General features: G+C 41.4%; 1 protein-coding gene across 2 annotated transcripts in view; it reads left to right on the plus strand.

Moving 5' to 3' along the window:
* The window catches only part of lmbrd1 (LMBR1 domain containing 1), a 163,004-nt gene that overhangs the window by 74,426 nt on the left and 64,107 nt on the right, over positions 1-24,471 (plus strand). For both annotated transcript variants that reach the window (XM_055635037.1, XM_055635038.1), the window contains exons 6-7: positions 8,485-8,573; positions 21,678-21,751. In XM_055635037.1, the coding sequence (XP_055491012.1) occupies positions 8,485-8,573; positions 21,678-21,751 (163 nt within the window). The remainder of the gene's footprint in view (positions 1-8,484; positions 8,574-21,677; positions 21,752-24,471) is intronic.

Here is a 24,471-nt window from a genome sequence, read left to right on the forward strand (position 1 = left end):
TGCCTCAATTTAAATTAATTGTTAACCTTTAGTTTGTCCCTGAAATTGTACTTTCAATCCAAATATTTCTATATCCTTTCTAAAATGTTGTTTAATCCTATTGAATGTATTGATGCAAAGTGTTCAGGATGTGCTAAAGAGTTTTGTTTTCTTTACATAGTTTTTTTTGCACAGTTCTTTGTAACTTTAAAAATTGAGTAACTGAATTAGGAACCATAATCATTTGGTTAATTAGTAGTCAATTGGCTAGATTATAATGGATCAATTTGCATTTATATAATGCCGGCAAAGTGCTGTACTTCTTCCCGAGAGCATTAACAAACAACATTTTATTTCAAGCCATAATAATAAACATTAGCATTGACGATCAATAGTTGCATCTAAATGGAAAAAAGGTAGATTTTGAGAGTGAAGTTCAGAGTTTTAAGATGTTGGCAACTGGTGGTGGAAAGATTAAATGTGCAATGTTGCACAATAGGATCAGGAGTGGACTACAGGGACGCATAAGAGGCCAGAATTGGAGGAAAGCAGAGGGAGTTATTGTTTGGTTCAGAAATAGGATTACTGAAATAATAGAGCAAATTGTAAACAAAATGAGAAGAATAATTTGGGAGCTTTTTCATTATCCAGTGTAGATTAAAGAATATATAGCTGAATGGACAATGCAACTTAGTATAACGGGGTATCAGAGTGTTTGTTGTTTATGAAAGTTGGAAATTGAGTGGCCAAGAAAGAGGGTTCTGAAGTAATAAAGCTTAGTGTAAGAAGTCAGGCAATACTTTGGAGGTGGATCTTTGTGTGGATGACTAGAAATGCTTCTCAACAAAGAGGAAAGGTGGCTGAGGAGTCTTGTTAATCAAGGAAGGCCATCGGTGGTGCTGTCATATAGAGCTGGTCGATGACAATGTACAAATGGTTTGGGTTAAAATCGTAACAGGTTTGAGGTTGAAAGAAGACACCTGTATTTATAGCCCCATAAAGTGTGACCCCCTCAGTGCGTCAGAGCATAAATGGGGAAATATCTAGGGCATGTGTGAACCAAACTGCAATTGCCATGGTAGATTTTGATCTATGTATTGATTTTACACACCTGGCAAAGGTACTGTAGAATAAGAATTTGTGGAGTGTGTCTGGGATTTGCTTCATAGAATGTTATTGTTATGGAGCCCTACCTAGGGACTGGCTTTTTAAGGTATGGTCATGAGTAATGGCGAATAAGAACTCTTGGCATCAAAGATTCCCTATGAACTAGTGAGTACAACATGTTTTCCAGATACAGTTTTAGAATGAACAACACAGGGCCAAAACCACTCTCCTCAATGTAAGCAATGGTAATTATAATGGTATGAAGGTGGAGTTATCTAAAATGGATTGGGAAAAATAAGGTAAATAATGCCAGTAAATGAACAGTGGTAGATATTCAAGCAGCTGGTCCATGACACTTGGCAGGAATTGATCCTAGTTAGAAAGAAGGCGAACATGAGAAAGAGACACAATCTGTGGTTACAAAGGAGGTTAAAGTTAAATTTAAAAGTAAAGCATACAAAGTGGCAAGAGTTGCTGGTCAGCCAGGGGACTGATGTTTTTAGTAAAGATCCAAAAAGCTCATGGGAAAAGGAAAAAATTGATTTTGAGAGAAAATTTGTGCATAACATCAAAACCACATTCAGCGTTTCAATGGACATGTAAGGAGCAAGGAGGTGGATAAGATATATCTGGGATCTCTATAAAATGAAGCTGATGAATGAAGCATAGCGAACACTGCAAATATGACCAACGTAACAGATGGACTAATTTTGAATGACGGAAATATACTTGTAGAAATGTCAATCAGAAGGAATAAAGTATTAAAGAAACTCACAGGCGAAGTACAACGGGATCTGGGGGTCCTTGTACATCAGTCTATGAAAGTAAGTATGCAGGTACAGCAGGCAGTGAAGAAAGCGAATGGCATGTTGGCCTTTTTAACAAGAGGAATCGAATATAGGAGCAAAGAGGTCCTTCTGCAGTTGTACAGAGCCCTAGTGAGACCACACCTGGAGTATTGTGTGCAGTTTTGGTCCCCTAATTTGAGGAAGGACATTCGTGCTAATGAGGGAGTGCAGCGTAGGTTTACAAGGTTAATTCCCGGGATGGCGGGACTATCATATGCTGAGAGAATGGAGCGGCTGGGCTTGTACACTCTGGAGTTTAGAAGGATGAGAGAGGATTCCATTGAAACATATAAGATTGTTCAGGTTTTGGACACGCTAGAGGCAGGAAACATGTTCCCGATGTTGGGGGAGTCCAGAACCAGGGGCCACAGTTTAAGAATAAGAAGTAAGCCATTTAAAACAGAGACGAGGAAACACATTTTCTCACAGAGAGTGGTGTGTCTGTGGCATTCTCTGCCTCAGAGGGAGGTGGAGGCATGTTCTCTGGATGCTTTCAAGAGAGAGCTAGATAGGGTTCTTTAAAATAGCAGAGTCAGGGGGTATGGGGAGAAGGCAGGAACGGAGTACTGATTGGGGATGATCAGCCATTATCACATTGAATGGCGGTGCTGGCTCGAAGGGCAAATGGCCTACTCCTGCACCTATTGTCTATTGATAAATGGAGATATATTGCCAGGATCCAATTGGTCTGCACCCAATGATTTCAAGGCAAGTGGCTGTAGAGATACTGAACCCATTGATAATTTTCAAAACATACTAAATTCCGAGAGGATACCAGAAGATTGAAAGCATCCAGTGTGAATACTCCCTGGTTAAAAAGGGTGGAAGACAAGGCAGGCCACTAATGATCACTTGGTTTAATATCTGTTTTTGCCCACTACTTGGAGTCAATAATCTATAGCTAACCTTTTTGGAAGGCTGAATAGCATTAAATCTAGTTCAACAGTAAGTTAAGTTAAATCGTGTTTGACGAATTTCCTCAAATTCTATGAGGATGTGACAGGGAGAGTTGATAGATGGGAACTTGCAGATGTGGTGTATTTAGATTTATAACAGGCATTGGACAAGGTGCCATAATACGCCTGATGCATGTTAAGACCTCGTTATTGATACTTTTTAGAATGGAGGAACATATCTAGTGGAGTACCCCAGGGGTTGGTTCTTGGCTTCCAATTGTTTCCTGTTCATATTAATGAACTGGGAAAGGGAATGCCATTTCAAATTTCAACTCTTGCCGACGCTACAAAAAAATAATTGGAAGGAGTATTATGATGATTATGATATGACTGTGACCCTGCAGTGGGATATATAAAGATTGAGTGGATAAAAACCTGGAAAATAAAGTTTAATGTAGGGAAGTGTGAGGTCATGCACTTTGGTAAGAGGATTCAAAGGGTAGATTATTTTCTAAATGTAGAGAAACGGTGAATGAGTGAAGTACATAGGTATCAAGCGGAGGTTGGGCGATCGTTTCGCCGAACACCTCCGCTCGGTCCGCAATAACCAAGCTGACCTCCCGGTGGCTCAGCACTTCAACTCCCCCTCCCACTCCGTCTCGGACCTCTCTGTCCTGGGTCTCCTCCATGGCCACAGCGAGCAGCACCGGAAATTGGAGGAACAGCACCTCATATTCCGTTTGGGGAGTCTGCATCCCGGGGGCATGAACATCGAATTCTCCCAATTTTGTTAGTCGTTGCTGTCTCCTCCCCTTCCTCAGTCCCCCTGCTGTCTCCTCCCATCCCCCAGCCTTCGGCTCCTCCTCCTTTTCCCTTTCTTGTCCCCGCCCACCCCCGCCCCCGATCAGTCTGAAGAAGGGTTTCGGCCCGAAACGTTGCCTATTTCCTTCGCTCCATTGATGCTGCTGCACCCGCTGAGTTTCTCCAGCTTTTTTGTGTAACCTTCAATTCTCCAGCATCTGCAGTTCCCTCTTAAACAACATAGGTATCTCAGTGTTTTGGTGCATGAATCTCAAAAGGTTAGCAGGTAGGTAGCACAGAAGGCAAGTTTAATAATAGGGGTGTTTGTTACAATTATACAGGGTGTTGGCAAAGCCTCACCTGGAATAGTGTGAATAGTTTTGGCCCCTTACCTAAAACAGATATAGTAACATTGGTGGCAGTAGGTATAACATATACAGATATAGTAACTTGGGAAACATTCCTTGGATAAGTGGATTGTCTTATCAAGATAGCTTGGTTCTGTATTCCTTGAAGTTTAGAAGGATGAGGGACAATCTTATTCAAGTATAAGATCCTAAGGAAACTTCACAGGGTAGATGTTGAGATGTTTTCAGTCATAGAAGATTCCCAAACATTGGACATTACTGTAAAGTAAGAGCTTGAACATTTTTAAAAAAAACTACATTTTAAAATTATTTTGCGATTGTCGTGAATCTCTAGAATTTTTGAACTCTCAGGATAATGGGGGTTATATCTTGAGATATATTTAAGGTTACGATAAATATCTGACAGATCAAGGAATTGATGGTTATGAGGAACAAGCACAGAAGAGAGTTGTGGCCAGCATAGATATCCATGATTATGTTGAACGGCAGGGCAGACTTGATCGATGTTATGGTCTTCTCTTGCTCCTATTTTCTTATTTTCTTATATGAATGATGAGTTTGAAGATGATTTTACTAGGCATTATCTGGATGTCTATCCTGACACCGACAGCTTATAGGGTGGTTGATCGACATCTTCAAGCAATGTGTTTGCTTGATAGAGCAAAGCAGAAATCAAGTTTTGTTGTGGTCTGCCTCAATTAATAAGGTTCAACCCAACTAGCAATTGTGGAGCATGAGGAATGTCTGAATACTTCAACAAACCTCAACAGATGTACAGTAGAAACCCAACTGGTTGCATCATTGCTTGGTGTGACAATTCTAACGCACAGGATCTCAGGAGGCTGCAGAGCGTGGTGGACTCAACCTGGCTCATCATAGGGACAGCCCTGTCCTCCATCAAAAGCATGTAAAACACACTGCCTTTCGAACGCAGCACCAATCATTAAGGATCCCCATCTTCCGTGTCAATCCCTCTTCTCACTGCTACCATCCGGCTGGTGATACAGAAGCCTGAATTCCCACACCACTATGTTCAGGGACAGGTATCTTCCTATAAATATTAGGTTCTTGAACCAATCTGCACAACACTAATCCTACCGAGACAATGGAACACTAAGCTCCACCTCGTGCACTACCATGGACTATTGCTAATCATGTTTTTGCACTAATGTCTTATTTTTTTGCACAGTTAGAAATGTTATGTGTAATCTATATATAATTTGTTTATAATTTAATTTGTGTTTGTGCCTGTGTCTGTGATGCTGCTGCTATCTTCCAGATGTTAAGGGTGATAGTTGATGTTTTTGACATTTGAAAGTGGCATATAGATGATATGCATATGGATGGTATCAAGGTTCATATGAAATCTGACATTGGCTCTTCTGATACCAGAGGACCTGCAAATAGAATAAAGGCACCCCATAGTCTAAACTGAAGGTCACCAAGAGAAGCGTATTGATTAATCAATTAAAGATGGGTTGATCTACCAACACTTCTCAGAAGCAATTGTACAGTTAAAGTCACTGGGAATATAATAATTGACCCTCAATAAAGGAGAAGAAAGGAGCATTGGTAGAAAATGGGTTTTCAATGTTGGCTGAGTTCACATCGATGAAACATTGTGATTGTTAAATTCCAAGGTAATGTACAAAAGAAAATACAAATGAAAGTATAAGTTTGCCAAAAGAGAAAAAATAGTGTATGTGCCACTTACTATTCCAATAGTCCAGATGAGTCGGCTGAGATCAGTGCCATCTGAATTCCTGAGGACATAGTGTCCAATGAGTTCTAGGGGTGGGAGATAATAGACAAATAGGTGGCGGCGGACTCTGCAGCAGCAGTCTCCGCGTTTTATTGGCCCTGTCTGTGTTTTTTATAAGTACAGCCATTGTTGGGGTGTGATGGGGGGGGCGGGGGTGGGTGGGAGGGGGGGGGGGGGGACTTTTTAAATCTCTCCCTGCAATGGAGTACCCCTTTTCTCGTCGGGTTGCCGTTTCGTTGGGGCCCCACGAGGATCCCCTCCAACAGGAAGAGACCGACTATTTGCTTCAGCGTCGCCGTCGCGGGGCTGGCCGAGTCCGGAGTGGGTGGAGCGGTGGAGGAGCGCTGCTGCAGCTGCTTGAGTCGGAGGCTCCAACAGCAGGTCAGGTCCCTGGAGGGAGACCGCTTTTCAGGGCTCTCGCAACGGCGACTTCCCCTGCCCGAGTTGCGGGGTCGAAGAGCTCCTGGAGCGGGGCCTACATCACTGCCCCGCGCGGCTTGGAATGGCCGCGGGACTCTGCGAGCGCACGCCGGGGGCTCCAACACCAAGACCCGGTGTACGACCTCGCACCACCCGGCGTGGCTTTAATGGCCGCGGGACAATCGCCATCGCCAGCTGGGGGCTTTGACTTTGACTCTGACATCGGGGGGGAGAGTGTGCAGTGGAGAGATAAGTTTATTTGGCCTTCCATCACAGCGATGTGATGGATGTTTATGTAAATTATGTTGTGTCTTGGGTCTATGTGTTTGTAATGTATGGCTGCATAAACGGCATTTCGTTTGGACCTCAAGGGGGTCCAAATGACAATTAAATGTATCTTGTATCTCTTGTAGGAGCAGGACCTTGGCCCTTCGAGCAAGTACAGCCATTCTATGTGATCATGGCTGATCATCCCCAATCAGTACCCCGTTCCTGCCTTCTCCCCATATCCCCTGACTCCGCTATTTTTAAGAACCCTATCTAGCTCTCTCTTGAAAGAATCCAGAGAACCTGAATCCACCGCCCTCTGAGGCAGAGAATTCCACAGACTCACCACTCTCTGTGAGAAAAAGTGTTTCCACGTCCCCATTCTAAATGGTTTACTCCTTATTCTTAAACTGTGGCCCCTGGTTCTGGACTCCCGCAACATCGGGAACATGTTTCCTGCCTCTAGTGTGTCCAAGCCCTTAATAATCTTACATGTTTCAATGAGATTCCTTCTCATCCTTCTAAACTCCAGAGTGTACAGGCCCAGCTGCTCCATTCTCTCAGCATATGACAGTCCTGCCATCCCGGGAATTAACCTTGTAAACCTACGCTGTACTCCCTCAATATCAAGAATGTCCTACCTCAAATTAGGGGACCAAAACTGCACACAATTCAGTAGGTATGCTTACTAGAGTCCTGCAAGAGAAGACAAGTAAAAGGCTACAAAGCCAGTTTGCTGGCATCTCTGCGAGGAATACTTGTCCGTGCCTGATAATTTGGTAGAAGCTGCCGGTAGGCCTCTGGAAGATGTCCCAGTTTCTTGCTTTAAAACCCTTCCAGCTTTTGAAAACCCCGACCATCTTTATGATCTGAAAGCTGTCCCAGATTTCCTTCTCTCTTTTTAATTGGAGTCCCATAATTATGGTAAATATTCCCTTCATCCTTTTCAATATCTTGACGTTTTTCTAGCATGGCGGTACATGGTACTCCAATTTCTGATTTTTTTTTAAGTTAGTATTATAGTCCTGTATTTGAACAATGTGTCTTTCTTTCTAAAATTTGATATTTAACTCCTATTGCTTTTTGAGACTTGCTTTGCTCTCATTAAAGATTATTGTATTGCATACACCGATGTTTTTTTGCTGCATCACTGAAGATTTTTATTAGTTTCTTTGGATACACCTTATTTTTCTGACTTGTAATTATACTTACTTTCACTTTGTTTTCCAGCCAATAACTTAGAGGGTAAAGTTGAAGAACATTTGACCAATGGTCAAGTAACAAACACACTAATCTAGCATGTTTTGTCATTGGATGCAGTTGCTGACTGAATTATTGGACAGCATGCTCCTTTGTGGACTGTGTGAAGATAGGGGAAACAACTATTAGTCCTGAAATTAACAAAGGGAAAACTGAATAAAATAGAATGAACAATTTGAGTTTAGGAAATAAAATACCCTCTTAAATGGAAACTAGATTTAATGCTTTTTCAAGTTTTATTTAAATTGACATCATATTCTTAAACTCAAACTTGCCTAATCTAATGTATTATATTTCAATTGATTCAATATATAAAGGATTTATCATCTAGTTATTTTTCACCACACTTTGAAAATTCAATGGATAGCACTTGGTTAAATTCAAATGGTTTTCATTTAGTAACATAACTGCAGTTATTCTGCAATAGAGTGAGGGTGATAAAAAAATATTGAGGTTTTTATGATTTAGATAATTCCTGTTGAAAAACTGTTTCACTTCTGTGAACTATAATTTTAAAATATGATGTAAATTGGATGTCATAAAGATTTCTGTACAATTAGTTCCTGTTAGTTAATTATTATTTTCCCAAAGACCGTTAAGTTGTACCATTGAAGTCATGAAATTGAAAGATTAAAGATAATTTTTAAATCAATTATCCAGGACACTTTGAGGCAACTTCTTTTAATAAAATATATATTCATCTTAGAATAGTTCTTTCTATATTCATTATTCAAAATATGTTATGATGTCTAAAATTAATCTTTTTTTTATTGCAGTGCTTTTGTTCCTTTGAATGTTCCAGCAAATCAAAACTCCACAGAATGGGAAAAGGTGAAACTTCTTTTTGAAGAGCTAGGAACTAGTCGTAAGTAGAAAATTCATTTTACCATATAGATTCACAGTCATAGATTTGAACAGCATAGAAACTGACTCTTCGTCCTACCACATCTATGACTACCATCATGCCGTCAAAAAGGGTGTGGGCGTTGAAATGGTCGATAGTTTGCATTATCTCCATTCTATTTTTACAATGTTATTAACCATGCTATTGCTATTTGCAGATTATTTTTAGTGTACAAAATTAATTCAGCAGATTGTGGTTGATTATAGAATGTTTTTACTTCCGCTCAAAGCAAAAATAATAAGTAATATACCTCATCTGTCACCAATTCAATGAATAATTACCAACTTAGATCAGAATCTGTAAAATAAAACGTATGAGATTTTATTTTGTTCCCACATGTTTTATGCTTGTGAACATAGATCAACAGATTGCAATTGAATTTATCAGTCTTCCATACAGATGTCCAATTACAATGTCATTGCACCTTGTGGTGTACCATGAACATACTTCTATATTGTTTGATTACATACAACAGTTTACAAAAATCTGAACCTTAGTCACATCATACTGTACAATCAACCCCTAACAAGTGTAACAAATGTGTAGGAAGGAATGGTCAGGTTTAATCTACAATTGGAGAGGGAGAAATGTAGATCGGAAAAGGTGAATTTATTATGGGGAACAAGGAAATGGCAGATCAGTTGAACAGGTACTTTGGATCTGTCTTCACTAAGGAGGACACAAACAATCTTCCTGATATAGTAGTGGCCAGAGGATCTGGGGTGATGGTGGAACTGAAGGAAATCCACAAAATGGTATTGAATAGATTGATAGGGCTGAAGGCTGATAAATCCCCAGGGCCTGATGGTCTGCATCCCAGGGTATTTAAGGAAGTGGCTCTAGAAATCGTGGATGCATTGGTGATCATTTTCCAATGTTCTATAGACTCAGGATCAGTTCCTGTGGATTGGAGGGTAGCTAATGTTATCCCACTTTTTAAGAAAGGCAGGAGAGAGAAAGCAGGGAATTATAGACCAGTTAGCCTGACATCCGTGGTGGGGAAGATGCTGGAGTCAATTATAAAAGATGAGATAGCCGAACATTTGGATAGCAGTAACAGGATCGGTCTGAGTCAGCATGGCTTTACGAAGGGGAAATCATGCTTGACTAATCTTGTGGAAATTTTTGAAGATGTAACTAGGAAAATGGACAAGGGAGAGCCAGTGGATGTAGTGCACCTGGACTTTCAGAAAGCATTTGATAAGGTCCCACATAGGGGATTAGTGGGCAAAATTAGGGTACATGGTATTGGGGGTAGAGTGCTGACATGGATAGAGAAGTGGTTGGCAGATAGGAAACAAAGAGTAGGGATTAATGGGTCCCTTTCAGAATGGCAGGCAGTGACTAGTGGGGTACCGCAAGGCTCGGTTGTGGGACTGCAGCATCAATGATTTGGATGAAGGGGTTCAAAGTAACATTTAGCAAATTTGCAGATGACACAAAACTGGGTGGCAGTCTGAACTGTGAGGAGAATGCTATGAGAATGCAGGGTGACTTGGACAGGTAGGGGGAGTGGGCAGATGCATTGTAGATTAAGTTTAATGTGGATAAATGTGAGGTTATCCACTTTGGTAGCAAAAACAGGAAGGCAGATTACTATCTAAATGGCGTCAAGTTGTGAAAAGGGGAAGTACAACGGGATCTGGGGGTTCTTGTTCATCAGTCTATGAAAGTAAGCATACAGGTACAGCAGGCAGTGAAGAAAGCGAATGGCATGTTCGCCTTTATAACAAGAGGAGTCGAGTATAGGAGCAAAGAGGTCCTTCTACAGTTGTACAGAGCCCTAGTGAGACCACACCTGGAGTATTGTGTGCAGTTTTGGTCCCCTAATTTGACAAAGGACATTATTGCTATTGAGGGAGTGCAGAGTAGGTTTACAAGGTTAATTCCCGGGATGGCGGGACTGTCATATGCTGAGAGAATGGAGCGGCTGGGCTTGTACACTCTGGGGTTTAGAAGGATGAGAGGGCATCTCAATGAAACATATAAGATTGTTAAGGGTTTAGACACGCTAGAGGCAGGAAACATGTTCCCGATGTTGGGGGAGTCCAGAACCAGGGGTCACAGTTTAAGAATAAGGAGTAAGCTATTTAGAACAGAGACGAGGAAACACTTTTTCTCACAGAGAGTTGTGAGTCTGTGGAATTCTCTGCCTCAGAGGGTGGTGGAGGACGGTTCTCTGGATACTTTCAAGAGAGCTAGATAAGGCTCTTAAAGATAGCGGAGTCAGGGGCTATGGGGAGAAGGTAGGAACGGGGTACTGCTTGGGGATGATCAGCCATGATCACAATGGATGGCAGTGCTGGCTCGAAGGGCCGAATGGCCTATTCCTGCACCTATTGTCTTGTGTCTATTGAATGCTGGAGTATCTCAGTGGGTCAGGCAGCATCTCGGGAGATGCTTCCTAACTTGCTGAGTTGCTCCTTCATTTTGTGTCTATCACAAGTATAACAAGTAGTGCAAAGAGTAAAATACCAAAATGTAGAATAGCATGTTACAGCCACAGAGAAAATGCAAATTTAGAAAAGGGCAATGGACATAATGAGGCCAGTTGGGAGAACAGGACACTACGGTCTGTTCAGTCATCTGTTAATTGCAAAGAAGAAGCTATTCCTGAATATGGTGGTACATACTTAGAAGCTTTTGTATCTTCTGCTGAATGGGAGAGGGAGGAAGAGGGAATGACCGAGGTGTACTTGGTGACTGCTTTTCCGAGAGACAACGCTGTCTATCTTTGGTATAAATCAGTATCTGCAATTCTTTTCTACACAAAGTATAGATGGTGTGGATGTGAGGGGAGGTTGGTTAGTGTGATGGACTGGACTACATCCACGTCTCTGAAATTTATTTTGGTCTTGGGCAGAGTGGTCACCATACCAAGTTATGCTCTATCTCGATTCTTTTTACAGTGCTTCTGTAGAAGTTGATAAGAATTGTTGGAGTTCTAAATTGCCTTACAATATAAAATGTTATGAAGGTTACATAATAATGATACCAAAATGATCTTTCTTACAAACCATACAAAACACCTAATAAATGCACCTATTTTTTGAATAGAGCTCCACCTTCAACACTAGAAAACCAACCAAACTCATCTCTAAGCTCCTGGAATAGATTTCAACACCCCCATCTGCCAATGGATTCATTACCCCCTGACTCATAGACACAGTTGGCAGCAAAACATCCTCCATGATAATTCTCAACACCAGTAACCTGCAAGGATGCATTCTCACCTGTTATACTCGTAACTCACGCATGACTGTGTGTCCAAATTCTGCTCTCACTCCATTTACAAGTTTATACATTACACCACTGTAGTGGGCTGAATGTCTAATAATGATGAGATGCAGTACAGGTAGGAGATAGACAGCGAGATAACATGGTGTCAAGACAACAACCTCCTCCTTAAGGTGAAGGAGCTAGTTATTGTCTTCAGGAAGCGAGGTTGAGTACATGCCCCAATTAGTGTCAATGGTGCTGGAGTGGAGATAATCAAGTGCTTCAGGTTCCCAGGTGTAAAGATCCACATTCAAGCTACAGCTTAGGAAAATACGCCAATGTCTGAACTTCTCAGAATACAAAGGAAGTTTGCCACGTCTACAGCAGCACTTTTCAACTTCTACAAATGCACCGTACAAAGCATTCTCTAAGAATGCATCTCAGTTTGGTTTAGAAACAGATCTTCCCAAGACTGTAGAAAGTTGCAGAGAGTTGTGTATGTACCCCATTATGTACACATAATGCTCTCCTTACCATCGACTCCATATACGCTCAATGCTCCCTCAGGTAAGCAGCCATCATAGTCAAGGGCCTTTTATACCCTGGTTATTCCCTCTTCTCTCCCCTGCTGTCAGGCATAAAATACAAAAGCTTGAAAGCACATACCATAGGGCTCAGGAACAGCTTCTTCCGTGCTATTATCAGACTATTGAACAATCTTCCCATTAGCTAGGATGCAGTCCTAATCTTTCAACCTACCTGTTTTTGGACCTTAGACGTCTTCTCTTTAATTATAATGCCCTAATATTGTCATACTACATTCTGCACTCTGATATTTTTCTCTTGGCACGACATGTACTGGTGTAAGGCTCAATTGTACTCGTATATGGTCTGCTTTGACTGAATAGTATGCAAACAAAGCTTTTCACTGTTTCTCAGTGCACATTTCAATCATGAAGCAATACCAAAAACAGATTTCTAAGAATTTATTTCATTTCCATTTGAGGAACTTAGAGTGTCAGTTGATCTGTATTTTTCCCCATTACAACAGTAACTATATTTTGAAAATAAATGTATATTTTGAAAGTAAAGTCTATCGTGTGTTGTGTTTTATTTTATTCGTATGGCTGTATGGTGACGCCAAATTTCACTGTACCAATTGGTGCATGTGACAATAAATGTCTCTTGATCTCTTGATCTTGATTGCTGCAAAGTTGTTTAGACTTCTGGGAGATAAGAAAGGAGCTTTATAAATATTAAAAATAAAACACAACGCTGGAGTAATTCAGCAGGTCAGACAGCATCTAATTTTAGATGTAAAGTTTATTGTAAAAAAAAACCAACTATTTTTTTGCGGCAGTAAAGGTGAGGCAAACATGGTCAAATATGGGTTGCAAGATTTTTTAAAAGGCTTTGAATGTGAACAAAATATTTGAAACTACAGTAATAATGGAGTAGGTGATAAGATTCTAAGATCGAAAGTATAGTCTGGAATATGAAGTAATGGAAGGCTTGATTTAAGGTGGAGCAAAGTAATGGAGGAACATAGATACGTACATTTTAAATTAATGCACAGGAGACAGCATCAGGAAGTCATTTTGAACAAAAATGATGGCAGTGCAAGATAGTGAATAACTGGTTATAAGCAAAGATAACATTTTGAATAAGTTGCCATTTGTGTCTTGAGACTGAGATTGAAATGTTTTAGGTTTCTGTGGCAATTGTGCAATAATAATCAGAGTATTGGGGAGTTGAGAGGTAATGTTTAAAGAATATTGAGCACCACGTAGAGATTTGTTTTCAGTGAATATGTAGAAATGGGGATATGGATAGAATTTTGAATGAAAACTTGAGGTTTTACCTGGCACTGGAATGTTGGAACTTGAATACCTTGAATACCCAAGGGCTGGTCCTCAGAAGATTGCGGATCTCTTGGTTTATCTAATGATGAGCTTCTGCTGTTAAGAGCCAAAGAGTTTATTAACGTTACAGCATAGGTAACTTCATCTTAGCACGTTACTCTATAAGTGAAAGAGAAAGGCAGGGAGGCTTTCTATTAAACTAGTGAGCGTAGCTACAAAGACTCATAACATGAGTCACTGATCTACATCCTCCCTCTTAAAGAAGTAAATGTCAGTACAAAACCATTGACTAAATAAGGCATGCATAGCAATTGATAATAAGCTGGAGGAAAGTCAAACATAGCCCGGGTACTTCAGTGGGCTTGCAAACACAACCAGCACATGTGCGATAAAGACCATCTCCGTTTTTCCCCACCAGGGACAGGGTGGGTGGTTTCACAGGTGAGGGAGACTGAACCAACATTCCCAGTGATGAAGATGGTGGCGCAGGCGGAGGGAGCGTCGCCACTGGCAAAGCAGCAGAAGTGGGTTGTTGTGCTGGTGTAGGCGGATCAATGCCGCTGGACACGAACGGAAGTACACTTGTACAGTCGTGATAGTACGGTGGTGGAGCTGGCTCATTCACAGGCAGGATATGTTGTCTGTTATGCCTGTAGGTGCCGCCATCGGCACTGACCAGATATGAGCGTGGCTCAGAAACAGTTCCAGAAATAACACCGATACGGTCATGGCCTTTGTCAGTCTGGAAACTAACCACCTGCCCCTTGGTTAATGGTGGCAGCGGCCTACTCATTTTGTCATCCCACTGTTTTTGAATGTCACGCTTTTGTTATAACCTGGACTGCACTTCCAATGGTGGAACCACCCGTGGGATCAATGCCTGATCCGCCACAGTCACCATGGCTCGGGTCTGCCTCGACAATAAACGTTGAGCAGGTGAACCCAAAATGGGGTCGCTGGAGATAGAAACATAGAAATTAGGTGCATGAGCTGTTTGGCATTCTTGACAGCCCGCTCAGCTTGTCCATTCAACTGTGGATATTCATGGCTGCTGGTATTGTGGCGAAAATTCCAGTGTGCAGCAAATTCATTGAAGTGTTGGCTGGTAAATTGACTGCCATTATCAGTATGCCCGGAGCACCGTGGACTGAAAAATGGCGAGCAAGTTTCGAAACCATCCCGCGAGAAGTGGGGCTGCTGAGAAAATCAATGTCAAACCATCCTGAAAACGAATCGAAGAGTACCAGGTACTGCTTGTCATGCCACTCAAATATGTCAGTTGCCATTGTAGACCACGGGAGTGCAGGAACTGGATGTGAAAGAAGTGGTTGCTTTTGTTGATGAGGTGCCAAGCTGTTACACACAGCACAGGACGCCACATTCTCGGTGATGTATTCGGCCATGCCAGGCCAGTAAAACATGTTTCTTGCCCGTAGGACAGTAGCTTCAGCACCTGGGTGCCCTGCATGGACAGCGTTAAAATACTTGCTGTGCAGCGAAACAGCGACCACAGCCTTGTGTCCTTTTACAATAATGCCATCCTGCAGCACTAGCTCGCAAAGAAAGGCCGAAATGGCAGCGGAACGTTGTAGTGTTTGTCTGGCCAGCCGCGCTTAATGACGGAGGCAAGTGACCGTAAAGTACTGTCAGCAGCAGTGTGGGCAACCTAATCCTCCACACAGGACGAGGGAATAAAAGACACAGTCATTACGACAAAGTCATCATCCGGCGAGGACCGACCCTCACAGGTCTTCTGGGGTGCACGTGAGAGAGTGTCAGCCAGGTGCATATCCTTACCACGTTTGTAGATCAGAACAATGTCATATTTTTGAAGTTGCAGCAACATCCGCTGTAGGTGGGCTGAAGAGGCATGAATCGGTTTGATAAAGATGCTGAGCAGAGGTTGGTGGTCAGTTTCAATCGTGACCGTATGTCCGAAATAAAGTCATTAAATTTCTTGCAGGCAAAAACAACCGGCAACAACTCTTTCTCAATTTGGGCATATCGTTGTTCTGTGTCAGTCATAGTGCGCGAGGCATAGGCAACAGGCTTATGGCCGCTACTGTCATTTTGAAGACATGTTACGCCTAGTCCGTGTTGTGTAGTGTCACAAGTCAGTGTGACCGGTCGTTTAGGATCAAAGTAACCGAGATTAGGAGCATGACATCTGCTGCTTAAGAGTGTCGAACACCCTCTGCTGTTGCTCGTGCCAGGTCTAAGCAATGTCTTTGTGTGTAAGCTGACGCAACGGCGCTGATATTTCGCTGAAGTCCGGAATAAATCTGCTCAAGTAGTTAACCATGCCAAGGAACCTTTGTAGACCGAGCACGTCTGTGGGTGCTCGTTGATAGCTCTGGTTTTCGCCGGATCAGTTTTTAAGCCGTCTTTAGTAAACACTTGGCCTATGTATTCCACCTCACTTACCCTGAATTTGTATTTTTGAGGGTTCAGCTTGAGGTTGATGGCCTTGGCACGATCCAGGACCTTCATCAGATTAGCACCGTGTACTTCGACAGTTCGTCCCACAACGAGGATGTCATCCACTACATAGGCATGGATAGCCTGCAAACAACTGCTCCATAGCTTGTTGAAATACTTCACAAGCAGAGCTTATGCCAAAAGGCATGCTAAGAAATCTATAACGCCCAAATGGAGTGCTGAAAGTGGTTAACTTGGAGGAGTGGTGTTCCAGCGAAATCTGCCAGAATGAACTCTTGGCATCTAGTATTGTGAATACAGTTGCCTCAGCCATCTGCGCTGCAATCTCGTCCACAGTGCGCATGGGATAGTGAGGTAATTTAATGGCTGTGTCTAAGTTCTTAAGATTAATATAAATCGGTATTTCGTCTTTATTCCTCTTCGTTGCCACGACCACGGTGGAAACCCAATCCGAGGGGTCAGCGACGGGAGCAATCACACCTAGAGACACCATTCTGTTAAGTTCACTTTGAACACGGTCCCGCATAGCATGGGGAATCTCATGAGCTGGACGAACAACTGTAATCACCTCAGGGTCAATGGTAATTGTGTACCTAACAGGCAACCTGCCCAGCTTATCGTCAAACAAAATCTTGTATTGTGTCAGGATTTGGTGGCTAAAATCACAGGCTGTAGTCAGATGACAAACAGAAGGGCTGAAAGAGACAAGACCCATGTCTTGACGTGCGTTGGCACCTAGTAGAGATGGCACATTCTCACGAACCACATTGAAACACAGGTCGTGGACACGTGTTAAGACAGCAGCGTAACTCAACTTGATGGATAGGGTGCACTGGACCTCCCACAAATGGGATAAGGGAGGCAGCCATTGGAGTGACTGTCTCTGTTTTTCGTAACTTTTTAAACACTGCTAAACAGATAACATTGCTTCTGGCACCTGTGTCAACTTTCAGATAAATGTTCTTGCCAGTAACGAGCAAACCTTGGGGTCTAGTTGTTTATGCATTAAATCAGACAAGGAATGTGCATCGAAGTCAAAACCTTCGCCAGCAGCCTGCAAATTCATGGGAGCTGGACGAGAGCATTCTGAGAGCAACTTTTCACGGCCAAGTGAATTAGCAAATTGTCTTGTTTTGAACTCTGTTGCTATGTGAAAGACAGTATTTGAAGAAATTATTTATTTTGTTGCAAAACGACATAATTTTCCATACGCATGGCAGCGGTCACGAACAGCAGCATGTGAACCCCCACAGTTAAAGCAATTGTCTATTAATCTAACAATAGAGGTATCGAGCACTTGAGAACAGCGATTTGATAAGATATACCGGCAACATTAATTTCACGACCAGCAGAGTGTCCTAAAATATTTGAATGAGCGTCAGCCATTTCATCAATGCTACAGCGGTTTTCAGAAGTCTCTAGAGTAAGCTCAGCATCCAGCAGTAACTCGTCGCGTAATTTATCATTGTGGACTACATAAACCAGACGGTCACGGACAAGGCTATCACATATATCCCTGAAATCACATCGATTGGCAACGTGCTTCAATGCACTGAAATACATCTCCACAGGTTCTCCCTGTTTCTGGCTTCCGATAAAGAACAAATGCCTCTCCATGACCAAGTTAGTATGTAACTCACATAACTGTTGGAATTTGCGTAGTAGGCAGTCAGGTTCTCGGATAGATTCAGCAGGAGCGATCTGGACACCAGCCGATTCAAATCTAGCTGAAATCTTCTGGCACGTCGAGCAGCTTCTGTGCCTGCCAGATTTAGAAGAATTGACGCTCGAACACCGGGAGCAGCAGTAGGGTGAGCCGCTTCAATGTAAATTGAGAAATCCTCTTCAAATACGCACCGCCGTTCTGCAAGGTCCTCATTAAACACCAGGATATCTGGTTGTCTGAGAGCAGAGGCCTTTGCAATATCACCGGAGGAAACAACAAATTAAAATAAAAGCAATATAATTAACCAAGGAGTTAGGCTGTACACTCTGACACCATGTTAAACTTCTGTTGTTGGAATAACCACCGTGATTAAGATCCAAAGAGTTTATTAATGTTACAGCAAAGGTAACTTCATCTTAGCACGTTACTCTAAAAGTGAGAGAGAAAGGCAGGGAGGCTTTCTGTTAAACTAGTGGGCGTAGCTACAAAATATGACTCGTAACATGTGTCACTGATCTACATCTAAGGCTTTAGTTTGGGGAACACTTGGAATGTTTTCATGGGGATACGCCCCACCACACATTTCCCTATAAAGTCAGTAACAACTTTCATGCATTTGGTCTGTTGCCGAATGTTTGAACATTGCCCAGTTCACCAAGTAATCCCAGAGTCATTCCTCTGCCTCCCCCCCCCCCTCCCCCCCCCCCCTCCACCCCACCCCTGACCAGCTCTGTGCCGTCCTCAACGCACTGGGACTGCACTCTTCAGTCACTGCCTATACACAGGAAGAGGAAACACAGCCAAGTATTCCGAATTTGCAAAGTGAGGGCAAGGTATCGTGCGACAGGCATCAACGATGTTAGAATAGCAGTAGTCAAGGGTATCTGATCCTCTAGTGCTGCAGGACATGAGCTGGTGGTTGTTAGGGAGTGATTTCTTCAAGCTGGCTTTGAGATCCCTGGCTGTGACAGGACAGGAAAGGCATTGGGGTATGCCAACTGGTGTTTGACCACACCATGCAGCTCCTCCAGTGCTTGATGAATGTCTGCCTACTTGTTGAATCTCTTGGGGTTATTCTTTGTTTTATCCAAAGCTGACATATGTCCACATATTTATGAAATGATTAGCAGTTTCAGCACACTGATTGTAGCTTTTGATACCTTGACGTTTCATGTGTCCATCTACATGCATGCTGCCCCACGTTACGGTTTCGGAGGAGGGGTGTGTGCTCCATTCCAAGGATTCAGTTCGCATAATTTATTTCCTTATTGTGAAGCGATATCTTCTGTGCATGTATCAAGAAATAAGAGTTGAAACAAAAACACGTTTTGTGTTTGCTCATTTACTTTTGTTCACATCAATTTTTTACGGTCAATTTTTTATTCTGTACCCCAATATTCCAATATTTTGCTTGTGATATGTGAATTTTGTAAGGGCGAATTCCCATTACCCGAACTGTCATAACATCGACTTTATGACTTACTAATAATACGCTATCCACTATCCCCACAGTATTCCAGATCATATGGATAAAAAAAATATTTCTCTTTTAAATCTCTTGCCACTTAATCCTCTGTTATAGACATCTTTGCTTGGAGGAAGTATTTTTTATTATCTACCCTCTTTATGCCCTCCATAACGTTATCAACCTCAGTTGTGTCTCTCTCTCTGCTCCCCAACCTCCTTTCCAAAGAAAACAGACTGTGTTCATCATTTGTCTACATGGTTGAAATACTCCAAACCAGCAACTGGCGCATCTCTTCTGGACCCTCTTCGGAGAAATCACATTTTTGGCAACCGGAACTGCACACTACGGCTACTGTCTATTTTTAAATATACGTTAAATGCAATAATCTCTCTGCTGTTATGATATAATTAAATGGTATTAGTAATTATTTCATAAACAGTGGATTTAATTTAGAGGTATAAAGGTAAAAACTCGGAAGTCCAAAAGAAAATGTAATCCGTACTAATTTCCCAATACAACATGAAAGTGTGGATAGTGTATTGGATTTAGTATTTAAAAATCAATGCGAATTGATCAGTGATTGCGCCTGGTGATTATTGCACGCTTACTAAATAAATATGAGGACTGATAAACATGAGCACTGATGAACAAAACTTGTTTAATCTTTAATACATTAAACATCTCTGCTGGATCTCTATTCAATATAGATAAAGTCATGTGTAGGAAGGAACTGCAGATGCTGGTTTATACCGAAGATCGACACAAAAAGTTGGAGTAACTCAGCATGACAGGCAGTATCTCTCGAGAGAGAAGGAATGGATGACGAATATAGATTCTTCAGACAGAATAAGGGTCTCGACCCGAAACGTCACCCATTCCTTCTCTCCAGAGATGCTGCCTGTCCCACTGAGTTACTCCAGCGTTTTGTGTCTATCTATAGATAAAGTAATGCTTTGGCATAAACCGTCATTGAGGCTGATGTAAGATACAGAAGGATTGTTGAGATGGGTGAGAAGGGGAAGAGCAGTCTTGGGCCCAATGTATTATGGAAGAGAATCATAATTAAGCAAAGTGATTAACCAAATGTCGAAATCTATATTTCAGTGAGGAGTAAAAAAAGGTTACGACTGATTTATCATACTATTAATATAACCAGATTTATTGCATGACCTTATTTCAAGAGTTTTGTGTCCCATTTTCTATTTTGGAAGTGCAATCTGGTGTTTGACGATTGCTTAAAATCTACCTGCAGACGATTTACTGTTTCAATCAAGTTGCATGGAAATGCAATTGATACCATAGTGTTTTACTTGGTGCATAAATATTAATACTACAGCCTTTTTAATATTAATAAATATTAATACTACAGCCTCTTTTTAATTTTATAATGGACTGCTCCTGTTTCTTTCCCTATTTTAAAAATGGTTTAACCTCAATATGTTCTCAAGATTTTTTTGTTCAGTTGTATTGAATTTGCAAGTTTAATTGCGATGAAATTGTGAATATCACCTTCTTTGAAAAATCAAAAACATCATTAATTTGTGCAGCCTAGCTGAAAGCAGATATCAAAAATTGTTGTTAATGATCATGTAGAAGCACGTCCTTTGCCCACAAAGAACATGCTAATCATCATGCGCCCTCCACACTAATCCTACTAACCCTATTTTATCCACCCAATTCCCATTAAATCCATCTTAAGTTACCCATCAATTGCACAACATTGGGATGTGAGAGCAAACCAGTGCATGTAGAGGAAACACACGATCTTAGGAAGAACATGCAAACTCCACACAGCAGAAGCAGAGATCATGGTTCCTTACTTCCCAAATGGTACATTTTTGCAGATTTTGCAGTGGATGCACGACACCATCAAAATCCAACAACTTATACTATTCCTATTCTAAAATAAACAGAAGCCTTGTTGAATGTGTTTTTAATGTTTTATTATGTCTTAGTTGTAATGAGCAACTTTTCAAGTTAGGACCAGTTGTTTCTGTGCATTTGAACTGACAAACCTTCAAAATACCATGAAATGTCCATGAATTAAAAGTTTTTTTGCTTTTTTTAATTACTTGGGTGTTTATACCTAAATTTGTATTCATTTTCTTGAAAACAGCTGAGAGTCTACTTCATTAGTAAATGAAGAACATGCTGGAAACATTCAGCAGGTCAGATGCCATCTGTGGAAAGAGTAGCATTTATTGTTTTGGGTCCCAAACTCTTTGTCAGAACGGTTTTAGATTTTCAGCCCTGTGCTTCTATTGCTCACAAAATTTGGGTCAATGTTAAAGCCAGTTTACCTTTCCCATATTACTGATTAAAGCGCTGTACATTTTAACTTGTTACCTGCTGATCTCATCAAGAAATGAGCTGCTGTTAATAAAGTTGATACTTGAATTTTTTGTTCACAGATGGTTTGGCTGCCTTGTCTTTCTCCATAAGCACATTGACCTTGATTGGGATGCTAGCAGTTATAACGTACACAGTAAGTACTTACTGAGTCATCAACATTCAGTTCCGGTGAAATGTTAAGGGCCTATCCCATTTGGGCGATATTTGCACGTAATTTACGCGACATCATTTACGCGTCGTGATGCGCGCATGGCGCGTGGTGGCGTAGGCAGTGACGCACAGACGCTCGCAGCGCCCCAGGATTTTGGGGATCACAAAATCTTTGCGCGCCACCTGTGTGACACGCAAATGATGCTCAAGTGGGACAGGCCCTTCAGATTCAACAATGGTATTACTTATGCAGTGATTTAAGCATAGCGAACTATGTCAAGTTATTTTACAGAGAAGTTAGTAAAAGAAAACCTGTAGTTCATCTCATGGTCAAGTATGACTCGGGTTGCTAACAGTCTGATTCTGTTTTTGCACAATTGTTAAAGAGAACAATGAAGGCTGTGGCTAATGACAAAAGATGTTTAGTTTGAGTTTTACAACATATAGTTATAGAAAATGGTGACACGTTGTTTTTAGATGATGGATGCCACAGGGAAGCCTGTCGATAACAAAATCAAGGAAGGGGCAACAATGAATTCTTGGATGGCACCAGCAATAATGTTGTGAACATTAGACGATTAGCCTGCAGGGGAATTCTAAGGTGTGAGAATTGACCCAGATCGGCATAGTTCCACCCTGCTGAATGTTGACGGGGAGGAGTTGGAGGCAAACAAAGTTGCATGAGGAAGGGCAGATTACTTCTCTGTGGCTTTGAGAAAGAGGAATCAATATAAGGGAGTATTCAAATGGATGGCGATGATCTATGGTTGAGACAATGGAATTATTAATGCATGAGCAAGGTTAATGGTGGTCTGAGATCTGAACAGAAAAGTAATGGAAGGAAAAGTCAGAATGGAGGTTTCATTTAGGTTGCAGATAGCATTATCTGTCAGCCAATTTTCTGTCACAGACATGTTCATACAATCCTCCACAATGTATGCATGCCAAGAAATTTATAAATGAATGGACAACAAGGTGCATTCACCCTCTCTATTCGCTTCATTACTTTATACACCTCTGCAAGATCACCCTTTGGCTTCCTGCATTCCAAGGAATAAAGACCTAGCCTGCCCCACCTCTCTTTGCAACTCGGGCTTTTGAATCCCGAAAACTTCCTCCTAAATCTTCTCGGCACTCTTTCCAGCTTAATGGCATTTTTCCTATGACCCTTTCCAGCGTGACCAAAACTGAACACAATACTCTAAGCGCTTCCTCACAAAAGTCTTGTACAACTGCAACATAACATCTCAACTTTGATACTCAATTCCCTGACTGAAGGGGCCATTGTACCAAGCATCTTCACACTATTTAATTGTGATGCCACTTTCAAGGAACTATGTACTTTTACTCCTAGACCCCTCTGCTCTACAACATTCCCCAGGGCCCTACCGTTAACTGTGGTTTCTGCCCAGATTTGATTCCCCAAAATGTAACACCTTAATTATCTGAAGAAAGCTCCATTATCTATTCCTCTTGGTCCAGATCAAGGGTTCCCAACCTGGGGTAAATTTACCCCCCCGGGTGAAGTTTTCGCCTACCCAGGGGGTAAATTTGTCAATTCTGGATTTGTCATTATTTTCTCTCATTGACTGACTGTGTTTGGTTCTGGTATACCAGTATCAGTTCATCATTAGTTGTGCATAAATAAGTGCAATAACATTCTTATGTGTTATTCCAGTTGCCAGGGGTAAACAGAACGAAAAAGGTTGGGAACCCCTGGTCATGATCCTGCTGTAATTATTGATGACCATCTCCATTGTCTCTTATACTACTGCAGGTGCCAGATTTGTAATTCTCTCCTATCCTTGCCACATTTCTTGAAGTTCCTAAATTCAACCAGCATACAATTTAAATAATGGATAATACACTTTACAAAATTTAGAATTTGCTTAATTTATACTAATTTAGAGTTGTAAATCATACCTGTTCATTAAGTTTTAAAGAATCTGCCACTTGGAATTTCTTCCTACATTCACCATGTAGCTCTACTAGCCTGGCTTGATGAGGGCTCTGATCCAAAGCCTCCTGGCCTCCAGTGTATCCCAAAATGCATCTGCCAGTTTGAAACAGCTGCAAAACTCCACGCCCATTTTTGCCAGCTGTAAAAGATATAATGATCATCTGACAATTTGAATTCAGATATTAAAAAATATTAAAATTAAATAAATCGAGGCATTTAAAAAAACATTGAGAAGTTATTTAAGTATCCTCAAAATTATAAATGATTATAAACATTAAATAGATTCTGTTTTTAATAAAAATGTGACTTTGCATCTTTCGCCACAGTCCTTGAAATCCATGGGATCTCAGATCCTGAAGAATTGCCTCACACGGCCTAGCTCAGCATCTGAGAGGTGATTTTCCCCATATTTAAATATTGGGAAAGTTTCCAAACTCCTTCTGGAGTCTCAGAGTGGATTCATGGACATACCCAGGATTCCAAATCTGTTGTTTGCTTTCTATTTGGAAGCAAACGACAGATTTGGAATTGTGGGTCTGTTGCTGAGTTTACTTCCAATTAGTGGCGTAATGACAGCACTTCTGGTAGCATTAGCCAACATCTAACGCCTTTTGTGCAGAATTGAACTTTACATTCATGCATGTTTTCACTTCGAACCACTACTGAACCGTCCACCAAGAATATCACAGTCAATAAATAATCACAGTGTCTTTTTATTAGCTTTATCCCACACCTACTGATAT

Source organism: Leucoraja erinacea, chromosome 5 (genome assembly GCF_028641065.1).
Source record: "Leucoraja erinacea ecotype New England chromosome 5, Leri_hhj_1, whole genome shotgun sequence".
NCBI lineage: Eukaryota > Metazoa > Chordata > Chondrichthyes > Rajiformes > Rajidae > Leucoraja > Leucoraja erinaceus.